General features: G+C 41.1%; 1 protein-coding gene across 2 annotated transcripts; it reads right to left on the reverse strand.

The window, feature by feature from the left end:
- Positions 1-3,948: 3,948 nt before the first annotated feature.
- On the reverse strand, positions 3,949-10,429 carry ednrba (endothelin receptor Ba). 2 transcript variants are annotated; one of them, XM_029453523.1, is made up of 8 exons: positions 10,207-10,429; positions 8,776-9,255; positions 7,768-7,880; positions 6,246-6,450; positions 5,719-5,868; positions 5,231-5,364; positions 4,986-5,094; positions 3,949-4,354 (listed from the first exon to the last, which is right to left on the reverse strand). In XM_029453523.1, exons 2-8 carry the CDS (start codon positions 9,187-9,189, stop codon positions 4,220-4,222), a joined length of 1,260 nt encoding a protein of 419 aa, XP_029309383.1. In that variant the 5' UTR covers positions 9,190-9,255; positions 10,207-10,429; the 3' UTR covers positions 3,949-4,219. The 2 variants fall into 2 exon arrangements, with proteins under 2 accessions (XP_029309383.1, XP_029309384.1); XM_029453524.1 differs by lacking the exon at positions 10,207-10,429 and having other exon boundaries at positions 8,776-9,383.
- Positions 10,430-12,748: the final 2,319 nt, after the last annotated feature.

Below are 12,748 nucleotides of genomic sequence, written 5' to 3' on the forward strand. Positions count from 1 at the left end.
TCTGCTGGCCACGTCTGCTTACCTTCTGCTGCTTCTACTGCTGCACCATGTGTGTGTGGGTTGTTTATTCATGTGTTCAAGTGTGTGACATTTCTACATCTGTGAAAGTGACTGATGAGTTGCGTTTTTGTCTCATTTATCAGCCATTCCTTCAAGTGCGAAATCAACGGTGTGTGACCAAAAACCGCACATCAAATTAGACAAATATGCAGAAAGCATTTTCACAAACGTGCACACTTGCATGCATATGGACCTCGGTGTCAACACACACTCAGTGACGCACTGTTACAGAGACTCCAGCTCTCATAACTTTTGTTTTGTCTTCTCATAGGCAGCGTGAGGGTTTGAGTTTGGTTCAACATTTTTTCCTTTTAAGTATTTCCATGGCTGAACTACACACATACACACTCACGCATGGTTTCTTAGGCTCTTCTCACACGTTTGTGGAAGCTATGCCCAACTGAAAGCTCTCCTCCCCATACCATCAATCCAGAATACATATGATGGGCAGCAAAAGGTTAAGAGAATGAGCAAGTACTGCCAGTTAAATGTTTGAACCTTAAGTCAAACATCATGTTCATACAAGTGCTAATAATTGTTTTTGAATGCAGTTTGATGGCACAAGTCTGCCGACCATGCTGCTTAAATATGCAAGATGGTGGATTGTTGGGTAGAATAACATTAAAGAATGTTTGGAGGAAGAGAGAGCAGAGAAGGGCCAAACCAGGTCTGTACACACCCCAACCCCTGAGACACACAACCCAAAACTATCAACCCTCTAATCCTGCAACGTTCCAGCACTTTATGCTAGATTCTAAAACATTGGGGAGGGGAAAACAAACTGTGTGTACTGGTATGTGGTCTGTTTGTGCATATGTGGTGTCCAAATGTACTACATGTGTGTGTTTGAGTTGGGAGACAGAGTGTTTGTCTGACAGTCTCTGTGTTCAACACAGTTAATTAAAAAAAAAGTCCACAATGTTTGTGGAGTGCAAAGAAGCTCTCAGCCAAGCTAACACGATAAGTATCTAAATTCACAGTAGTTTTTATTGCTAAATGTGGCACTTTCTGTCATTAACCTTTTGGCATCAATCTGCTGCAGGGTTTCATCTCTATTTTCTGGCACCTAATAGCAATAAAAGGGAAATGAACTCGCTACAATAGACTGCTGTCGCATTATGTTGGTTTTGGCTGAAGTGTGGAGAGTTTTTACTCCATTAGCTGTGCTGACGTCCAGAGAGAAAGTTACAGCTGCATGTTAGAAGAAAAGGATGAATGACTTAGTGAGAGTTAAGTAGGGATAAACTTAAAAATGCTACTATTCGTTTGAACAATTGTTTGACTTTTTGTGAAATGTGCTTCATTGATACCACTGTCATGTTTGTGTGTTAATGAAGCTACAGCCAGGAGACGCTTAGCTTAGCTTCGCATAAAGACTGGCTCTACTCAAAGCTAACACAATCTGCCTCCCAGCCCCTCTGAAGCTTCCTTATTAACACGTTATATCCATGGATGTATAAAGAGAACTGGATACAGCGTTGGAGTCGAGGCGCATTCATTCCTATGAATGTTTCTCAGTGGTGCAGGAAGCCAAAAAGATTGACTCCCTGGGTAAAACATAACCCAGATCTTCCGCATCTGTGGGGCCCATAGAGCAGGCGCTCTATATATATATATATATATATATGTATATATATAATATCAATTTGACAAGTTTTTAGGACATAATGATTTAAAATTGAGCTATTTAAGTGTTCCTACTCAAAGCTGAAAACAATTACATTTTCCAATATAAATCATTGGGGGAAATAGTTTTTTGGGCCAAATGGCATCACCTAAAAGACCCGGATGTTGTAATTACACGGTTTGGCCACTATGTCAAATTGGCTTCAAAGCCACTGGCTGTTCGTGGGGGCTTGGTTATATCAAGTTTATTGAATCCCTACAAAGAGCAAAGTAAACATTTAAGATTGAGTTGTAATTGCATGTGCTGGTAAGAAGTCTGTTTAAACCTTTAAACCGTGATTGGTAAAAGAAGCAGTGCCAGCAGCCAGTTAGCTTAGCTTAGTTTAACTTAGAAAGTTACTGTGTCCGTCCAAGAAATGGTCACATCACCCCTCGTAAAACCACAACCTGTTGTCTTTTGTACAGATTTTGTACGTTGGATTAAATAGGTGCTGATAAACACAGTTTGTTTCCTTTGGACAGAGTCTTTATTCTAAGATAGGCTAACCTGCGGCTCTCGGAGGCACATTTAACGGACATATGCATTGAATGGTATCAATCTTCTTATGTAATTCTCTTCGATAAAGCAAATAAGCGTATTTCCCAAAGCGTCAAATCATGCCTTTAATGCAAATTGACCTGCTGAGCCCCGTGCTAGCATAAACTCTGTGATTAGATTAGAAATGTTCTTACTGCTTACCCTAAATCACCATAAAACAGGGCTGCCTGGGCCAATACATTATTTTAATTTCAAACTGAAGTTTTGTAGAGCAAAATAAGAGCTAAATTGACCCTGAGCTAATTACACTTTGATTTATAGACTGTTCGGTAAGTAGCTCACTGCACAGCGTTTACTTCCTTTGCAACTTTCTATGCCTGTTTCTTTTTGTAGCAGGGATCTTAGAGGACAATCAATCACATGAGTCGAGGGCCGATGCCAGTATCCACAAGCAGATACATCAATAACTTTGGGAGTAGAAAAGGACATAATTTAGGGAGGAATGTACTGAATGTGATTTCTTTCACTTAAGGCTGCTTACAGCGCTGTGTTTGATTTAATGTCCAACCACACTGAACAGAGGGAGAGGGGCTATTGGGAGGACTGGAGACAGGAATGTGGAGAGAAAGTGAAGAGAAAATAGGGAAGAGGACAGAGAAGAGGTAACAAAACAAGGAAAAACAAGCAGCAGAAGATGAGAGAGTGAAGGCACAGAGAGCGGATGAAGACATGAGTCGAGGAGGAGGGGTGATGAGAGATCACAGGACAGAGAGCTTCTTTGACAGCTAACGTGACATGCGTGACACTGGTTTAGCCTGAAGGAACATTCCCAGGTCAGAGTTGTGTGTGTGTGTGTGTGTGTGTGTGTGTGTGTGTGTGTATGTGCGTGTGTGTGTGTGTGTGTGAAGTGAAGAAGTGGGGAGTAAAATTAAGAGATCACAGTAAAGTTCTCTGTTAGCATTCATCACATGATGCTGACTGCTGTCACACTTAAATCAAATCCCCTTACACACACACACACACACACACACACACACACACACACACACACACACACACACACACACACACACACACAGGACAAGATAACAGGCAAAGCTAAAACATTCACAGTCATAAATGAGTATGACCGTGTGTCTGAACAGATAACTGCTTGAAAGTATGCTTCTTCTTTTTTTAAGAAAACAGTACACAAGTGAAGTTTCTTATTTATTGCATTTGTTTTTATTTATTTCGAAAAGAAACCCCTACCTCTTGTCATACCAGCTATAAGTTAGGAGTCAGGTTAAGATGATGTGGAGCAAATGCAATCACAAAACGCATGAAGCCTCAAGAACAGGCCCAATAATGAACGGTATTATACAATAGCTGAATGGTCACACAAATCACCAGTACATCAGTAGTTCAATAACTAGCGGGAAAATGACACAGAGACGATGCATTTAAAGGCAATAATGTAACAAGCGTAAAAGTACGCAAAATGCTCAATACATATTATAAAGGAAATACAGAAAAAAAACCGTAAACAAATCTCAAACAAGAGCAATAGATTCACTGTTTGCTGCAGTGAAGGATAGCAACACAGCGTCCCACTTAAATGTAGTCCGCACAATGCAGAAGTTGTTGCAAGACTTAAACCGTCAAAGTAACATCTACTATCAAGGCTGCGAGGCTGATGAGCTGTCTTTGCTAATCAACCCATGACCCCAACATTTTACATAACACTTGGGCTGAACTTTGCCCCCGCTAAGTTTTCGATATTTGTCGTTTTGAACACCAGTTTTCTGCTTCACAATCCAACAATACCGCTTTTGAAGTGCACTGATGCTTATTTCTTCTTGGACAGGGTCCACAATGGCAGGTGTTCAGAGTTTTAGGTTAGAAGGAGTTTCACCTCACTGATTTCCAAAAGCACCTCTTTTAACATAGCACATATCCTCATTCAGTCATCCATACTTCAGTATTCTTTTGTCATATCTAGTCTACGACCGCTCCTCAGGCTGTGGTGGACTTGTTGGTCATGCGGGAGTTGCTCTGGTCGGTGGCTCGATCGGTGACTTTCAGCTTCATGCACGACTGTTTCTCATCCATCAACATCTCAGCCGGTAGGCACCAGCAGCACAGGCAGGACTAGAGGACGGAGAAAAGTGGTGAGAGAGATGCAAAGTGTAGGATGAGGGAAACGCTTAACTTTAGCATACAGTATTCACAGCTAAAAGAAAGCCAAGTGGTTCCTTCTTCCTTTTTGTTTCTTCAGGGGGCTGAAAACAACCGAGTTGCATCACTACAGGTACGACTGCTTCTAAAACGCCTTGGCTGACAGAGCGTGTCGGCAAAACATCTAGTTGCACCTGTGGAGCGGGGCTGCCTGCGCAATGAGGCGATCAAATGTGATTGATGGAAAATGTGGTCTCTCTCTCTCTCTCTCTCTCTCTCTCTCTCTCTCTCTCTCTCTCTCTCTCTCTCTCTCACTCTCTCTCATTGACGAGCAAACGTAAAAACGTAAGAGAGGAGCACATGCCAGGAGGGCTGTACCATACTGTAGGAAAACAATGGTTTTGCTGACGAAGTGTCTCTACCGATACATGTCAGTGTGATGGGGGCTTAAAGGTACTTCAAAATAGTTTGAAAACCTTATTAGCTTTCTTGGTAAAGGCATCTATATGGGACAGGCAAGTTTTATGGTAAGTGTATCTCACAAAATGTCAATCTACTCTTTAAGATATTTTCACTCTACATGTGACATATGTTACGACCTTACCCTGAAGCAGTTCTTGAAGCGCTTGCTGACCATGTAGAGGGCGATTGGGTTGATGCAGGAGTTGACAGATGCCATGTTGATGCCAATGTAGTCCAACACCAAAAAGAAACTAATAGGGTTACAGAGACACATTAGTCTTCCACCTCTCCCTTCCTGCAGGGGGATTCATTATTCTACTGAGTTATCTGGTCTACTCTGACCTCCATTTTCTTTGTGCTCTGTGGAACATTTATTTTCTTCCATACCTGAGCAGTTCGCAGCGGTTTGGGTCTTTCTCATCGTAGATAGTGAGCTTCAGGATACGGCTGAGGTGGAGAGGCAGCCAGCACAGAGCAAAAACCAGAACCAGACAGAACACTGTCTTAGCCACCTCCCTCCGCTGAACACACACAAAGACACAAATCACAGTACATTGTGTTCTTACAGTTATGGCCCAGATGGGGACATGGTGAAATTTTGGCACAAAGAAGTCGTAACATCATTGGAATCTTTCTGCCACAAGGTTAAAGTGGGACTGTAGTAAAGCTTTTGGTAAAGAAGACACAATTGTGTTTTTAATAGCTCTCAATTGACACACGAGTGAATGTAGGAATGATCTTGTGTCAAAACTAAAAGATTATTTTTGAAAAAAAATAAATTAGATAAATGTAATCTTAGCTGTTAACACTGAATATGAAAACTGTCAGTAATCACTAACAAAATGGGCTAATTAAGATGAAAGCCATGAGCGAACCTGTTTGAGGTGGTCACTGAGAGCAATCTGGACTCCATTCTTCTTCCTCAGCATCTCACAGGTCATCAGGGTGTAGAAAATAGCAGTGCAGACCAACGGCAGGCAGAAATATGCACTGAACAGCCACCAGTCCTTCGCTGATTTATAAAACTACACAGAGGAAACAGGAGGACAGCACTGAGTTAGAGGTAAATCCCAACCGCAGTAAGGGACTCAAGGGTGTATCTCAAATTCACTTGCACTTAAAAATCAATTCATCAAAGTACCTCAGTGGAATTCAAAATTGTTCATTGTCTGTAAACTCTGTCTAACCCTGATCTAGCCAGCAACTCCTTCACAGAATGGTAAGAATGCACATATATTCATACACAAGTCAACATATGTGCGCGTCTCCTTGTGCGTCTGTACGTGTCAGTATGTATTATATGTGCATGCGCAGGTTTGCAGCATGCAAAGCTGTGTCAACACACACTATTTTTCTCCACACTGACTTATATGCCTCAGAGGGTCTGTGTGTCACATCTCACCCTCATGAAATCAGTGTTCTGCATGGGGTGCAGCAAACAGATCCTCAAGTGTTCTCCTTTGTAATCCATGGTGATCATGTCGAAGGCTATTGCCTCGGGCACAGCAAGGCCAATGGATATTATCCATATGAGCGCGATCTCGATAGCCATCCATTTTGGAACTCCGATCCCTTTGATGCGGCTCCACGACGCCACGGCACGATACCTGGAAGATTCAACAAGTGCTGTCAGTCAACCAACAAGTTAACATTAGATAAAGGAATTCACATACTCACTTAAAACTTAAATATGTCTAAAACTAGTAGCCAGATAGCTTAACTGAGCTAACCTGCACCTTTTTAAAGCTATCCAAAAACACAACATGCTATTTTTTACATTTTTTTTCTTTAATATAATATATTATTTAATATTACATGTTAATTAGTGAGCTTTAAGGCCTTTTCACTGGGGCTGGACGAATAAATCAATCAAAACTACCGGTATTTATACCGGCAGCGATGGGAATTTGCAACTTCTTCATTAAAAGGTTCAGATAGATTCACGCAGACAGACGACCAACTAGCGGGATTCTATCGACCCAGAGCAGCGTCTGCAGTCTGTCTGAGGTCAATTGTTGTAAAGCTTAAACTACTGTAATCTGTATTATCGTGTGAATTTGAGTTTCCTCTGGTAAACAGTTACGCAGTGTATATGTCTAGGACTTTTATTTTGAAAGGTAGAAACGGAAGGAGTGTATCTGGAAGGCGCTGCTTTTGAAAGGAGTAGTCAAATTTGCCGTCTTGGTTGGACAACAGAGCCTACGTCTTGTTGCTTTATTATCTCCGTTTTAAATTTACATCCGTTCCGCACAATGTGACTGTTTGATGCCTTTATTCGCAATGCGAAAGTTTAAGAGATCGACCTCGTTCCGAAAAACTATTTTGTTGCTTTTTAGCCACGTAATATTCACTTTCTGTATGAAAGTATTCATGACCAAAAATATATATTGCATGAAAAGAAAACGCCCCTGTTGTGTAAAGGCCTTTAGAGGTGCTGGTTGGAAGATTTTGTTTGTTGTTTTGTTTGAATATAACAAATTTAACAAACCTGGTTGTAGCTTCACATTTCCCATACAGACATGAGAATGGTATCAATCTTCTCATCTGACTCTCAGCAAGAAAGCTAAAAAAAGTATTTTCTAAAAATGTTGCACTATTCTTACCGATATAAAACCGATATGCACATTCTAAAACATTTACCTGAAAGGCTTTTATTTAAATTGTAATCTTAAGTAGGCCTTTAGGAACATAACAAATAACTACATTTGTATTTATAAATCACATTTAAATGCCTTATTCCAAGCTCACAATGTAGTTGACTGTCATATCCAGACGATCTTGAGAAGTACAATAGAATATGCGTCAATGTATTGATCAGCGAAGTTAAAGGAGGTCAAAAATAAAGTCAAAAGTAATTTGCTGTGACAATGATGTAACATGAGGAAATAACGACGGCTTGTTCATGTTGTTGAGGCCATTATTACCTGTCAATACTCAGAGCGCACAGACTCAGCACTGTGATCCCCACTGAGGCTTTCTGGACAAACGGCACCAGCTTGCACAGAGTCACTCCGAAAGGCCAGTCCTCTGCCAGGAGCTGGAGAGAGAGACAGCACGAGTTGATGACTGAGTTAAACCATGAGAGGAAGTCAAGCAAATCGTCTGGCTCCACGTCGTTCTCCTGAGCCTCAGACGTCCAGTGTTGACCAGATATGCGTGAACCTGAACTCATCAAGAGATTTTTTCCCTCCTTGTTCGGTTACATTTTTTATGTCTTTTCATGAAAACATAGTGAGGCCTCTGTTTAGCCTCGAGGCACGGTAACCCAGTCAGGTACAGTAGCTCCTGGAGAACAAAACTCTGCTAAACTTGTTAAGTATTAAGATTTTTCATGTCTGCTTTGGATGAGCGACTGGAATGTGAGTGTAGATCAATTGAAATCATATGTAGCCCTGTATCTCCCAATACCACCCTGTCCCTGCTGTTTCTGCTCTGGTATGCAACAGCAGCCAGTTGTTTTAACATGCTTGCCCCCTTACCCAAATATGCTTTGGTCCTCTTTCCCTCTCTCTCTCTTTCTTTCTTTCTTTCTTTAACACACACACACACACACACACACACACACACACACACACACACACACACACACACACACACACAATGAGTCCAACAGATAATAACATGCCAGAGACATAAGGGGATCTAGAGGGGCTCAGAATCCAGTAAAGTAATAACATGGAAAAAGCCTCCTTTCAAAGAGTGTGTATGTGCACGCTCGCATGTCCGTGTGTGCTAGGAAAATGTGTGTCTGTTTGTAAAGGATTTAATATCCAATATGCAGCTAAATCTTTGCATATGCCCTTAAAAATATATTATAATAACCTTTATTATACAACACAGATCTAGGAAGGGAAAGGGAGTTTTTACTTGAAATAAAAATATCGTAAAGGCCAAAAAGATCACTGTAAACCTATACGGTAGGTTCAGCTCACCTTGTAAACATTAATGGGAATGCCGATGATGATGTGCAGCAGGTCTCCGAGTGCCAGGCTGCCGATCAGGATGTTTGGCCCGTTACGCATGCACTTATTCTTATAGATGATTCTCAGCAGAGTGGAATTACCAATAATACCCACGACAAACACCAGGCAGGACACCACCGTATTGATGTACTTGAAGGTGTCTCGGATTTCCGTGGGTCCGGTGCACATGGGAGGTTGCCGTCGGCGGGGCATGGTGATGTTGGGCCTCACCGGACCCTGCACATCTCTCTCTACGAGCCCAAGTCTTTGGGTAACAGCAAGAAGGTCCTGGGGCGCTTGTTTCTTTGGCTCCAGCTGCCCACTGGCCACAAGGACGTGACCCGCCAAGAGGAGTAACTCCAAGCAGAGGAGATGAGTCTTCATCCTGGAGTTTGGTTGTAAATATGATTTTTATCCAACAAGTCCACAACTGACCCACTTCGAGTGTGCCTGGAACACAAATAGCAAGAAAGTACTGTATTCAGGCCTGTGATCTGACTACAGGAATATTAGTTTTCTTTATGAAAAAACAACCTCAGTGTAGTCGGGATATCAGGCTGCAGGGTTTATTATGTGACTATAGCTCACTCAGCTGCCATCTCTATATAAACCCTCTAAAACGCACAAGTAAGATCCGTCGACACGGGCGTCACCACACCCGAGTGGTTATGGCGCATACCATAGAGTCCCTGGATCGATTCCCGCCTGACCAAACCTACTCTATTTCCCCACATTCCCCGTCTCTCTTCTATAACTACCAAATAGAGATATTAAATGCCCCAAAAATTATCTTAAAAAAAAAAAAAAGAAGAAAGAAAATTCACGGACAAACCCTGTCTAAACATGTTAGTCATTTTTTAGTTTATGGACTGCACTATAATGATTAGGGGAAGAGAGGGGATCAGAAAAGGGGCAACATATTGTTATCTTTATTTTTGTTATTTTGGTTGAAGTCAGGGTAGTCTGACATTTTTTGGGAGAGCAGGGGAGGATCTTTATTTAAATATTTTCAACTTCCCTTTGCAATATAGTTAATAGTCAAAACGGCAGCTTCACATAGTTTGTAAAGGTGCACTTTTACATAAGCAGAGGAGAGCAGTTCTGTCTCTATCAGGGTTTTATTAATGTGCACAGTGGTGATGCTCATTAGAAGTTCTATTCAGATAATAAGGTTTAAAATGAGGTTCATGATTAAACAAGTTGTACCACTGTTGTATTGTTTTTGACATGTTGTCACGAGGGTATTGCAGTTTCAAGTCAATACGAGTTAAAAGTAAACATCAATAACCCTGAGGAAGGCCTTGCTCTGTTTTATTTTACAACCACCTCAAACATGTTCATACAGTCCCCAAATCAGTCAATGAATGTTCTCCAGTGACTGCTGTTCGAGCTCTTACTCACCTGACTCCCAGCCAGCTGAGGTAGAAATCCTTCAATATGTGTGCCTTAGATCAAACTTTCCCAGTAACTCTCAAGTTCTCAGGACAGAGAAAAGTTCCCAAATTAGAGGGATGCTGTTCCTGAAGTGACAGTCCAGTCATCTCCACCAGCAGCTGTCCTCTCTGTGACTGGTGTCAAAGTGAAAAAGCTGCAGCTCTGTGCTGCCGTCAGCTCCTCTGGTAGTTCTCTCCTCTCCAGTACTGGCTGCTGAGTCTCAGTGTACACAGTCTCAAGAGTCTGCTGAGTTGATCACTGCCCTCCACCCCCTCCTCTTCTTATGGGGTGGAGGGGGTGGAGGAAGACAGAGGACGGCAGGCAGGATGTTCACAAGTTATTCAGTGTTCATCAAAGCGCCCTTGTTTTTAACGAAGGAAACTCATCAATCAGTTCATGAGGACTTAGTGTGTTGTAGAGGTGAGTTTACACTGCCTTGCTTTATTGTTATGATTTATGATTTATTTAAGTCATCATCCACATCCCTATTGTTCTCTTTCGTAAGATAAACAGTGAAACAAAGTTAGTATTTGATATTAAGCCATTTCATTCAATAAGTACCCACTGCTATCCTGTCACATGGGTCTTATCAGGCTGTCAATGTGCAGTCACATTGTAGATAACTGCACCATGTCGGCCACGCTGTTACTCAGTGTAATGAGAAATCACATCAGGAAAGATGCAGAAAGCACATTGGTCTTCACATTAGAACTTTTTATCAGTCAAATCTCAAGTAATTGCAATTCATTGTTAATTATTTAATCTGTTTAGAAAAGAAGCCACGCAACATAACATAACTAACTTTACAATTTAGCAGTCAAAGTAAAGTATGAAAATATGACCAGAAAGAATGACAATATTTAACATTTGAAAAAGGGTGAAAGATATACATTTGCATCAACTTTTAAAAACAATTCATTTGTTTGTCCACTGCTTTATCATATAAAGTTATAGATCCAAAGATCGCTCTGCCTTGAATCCTTTGACAAGAGCGTACAGCTAAGCTAGCACAGCAGTGTTGAAGCTAAATGCTAACATGCTGATGTTTAACAGGTTTAATGTTTACCACCATTTTAGTTTAGCGTGTTAGAAAGCTAACATTTGCTAATTAGCACTAAACATAAAGTACTCTTTATTATGAATCACACTGCTTTTCTTGACGAGAAAAGCCCTGCGTAGCATTCCAGCGCTAGGATTGGCCAGGCGTCCACGCTCCTGCAAGGTACCGGTGACCCGACTTGTTCAGGTCTTATGTCCTGACCAATTGGTTGTACTGACCCGAACCTAAAAAGTCCTAAAAGGCATTGAATTAATTAATCTAAAAATAAAGAGCTTAATTAGTATTAAAATGTCTTGAATCAATCTTTCAAAAGTAAAAACAATGCTAAAACATGGGAAGAACCAACAACACTCATATTGTTTGTTGTTGTACAGCCTTTACTGTCTGATAGCAAGCAACGACATGAGAACATGTTTTACGTGACAATACACATTTGGGAAAGTATTTGAGGTTATTTTTTTCTTAAATTATGGTTATTGTAAAGTTTGTCTCAAATATCATTCCGAGTGGCATTCAAAACAAGTCTTAAGTCTTAAATTTCACTTGCCCTAAGCTGTGGGAACCCTCATTTTGCAGGAATGTTGGCCGGAATCCAAGTGTTGCACGAGGTGACATCTTTACCTGAAGATGGCGCTAAATCACCAAAGTGATTACAATCATTCTGAGTTAGACATGAATGTTTATACCTACTTGCATGGCAATCTGTCCAGTAGTTGAAACATCATTATAAACCAAAAAACAACATTAATAAAAGTATTCGTCCTCTGAAGACCAGGAATGTCTGTACAAACCTTCATTATCGTAATCCGTCCAATATCTTTCAAGATATTTTAGTGTGGACCTGAGTGGTGGACTGAGTGGTGACACTGCCATCAAAAACCATACAAAAGTATCTCTTTATAAGTGTGCCAGTATTTCTAGTACTTTTTTTTAAGACATCACTAAATGCATCACTCTCACTTTGGTCAAGGCAGGACATCTGGCTTCTATTTCACACCAGTGGTATTTTAGTACTTTTGAAAATAAAGCCATGTTTCCCATGAAGTTTCAGATTGCTGTCGCTCCGTGTGCGTTTGTTTTCTCTCTTTGACTTCACTGACGAGGATAAACATGCTGGAAGTGATTTTTCTGTCACCCTTCAACTCTCCTCAAGCTATTTTCTGGTCGCAAATGAATCCAATGACACTTCTCTTGTTTGCTCATGATATTTAGACTTCTGTAGCACAATTTATATTACTGTATATTTATGACCTGGGGTGTGTCTCTTGTGCTGTCTAGACCACACCTGTATTGGCCCTGTGCTGATCCGCCCTGTGAGGCTCAGGTTTTCTCAGAAGAGTCTTACTCTCAGGCCAGACGGCCATCAGCACCAGATGTGCTTCTCTGTTGAAAGATTACCATCTCAGTGGAGCCTTAAAAACCTCTATTAGATCGACTGTTTTTCTACTG

The sequence above is a fragment of the Cottoperca gobio genome, chromosome 17, assembly GCF_900634415.1.
Source record: "Cottoperca gobio chromosome 17, fCotGob3.1, whole genome shotgun sequence".
In the NCBI taxonomy this organism is placed as follows: Eukaryota; Metazoa; Chordata; class Actinopteri; order Perciformes; family Bovichtidae; genus Cottoperca; species Cottoperca gobio.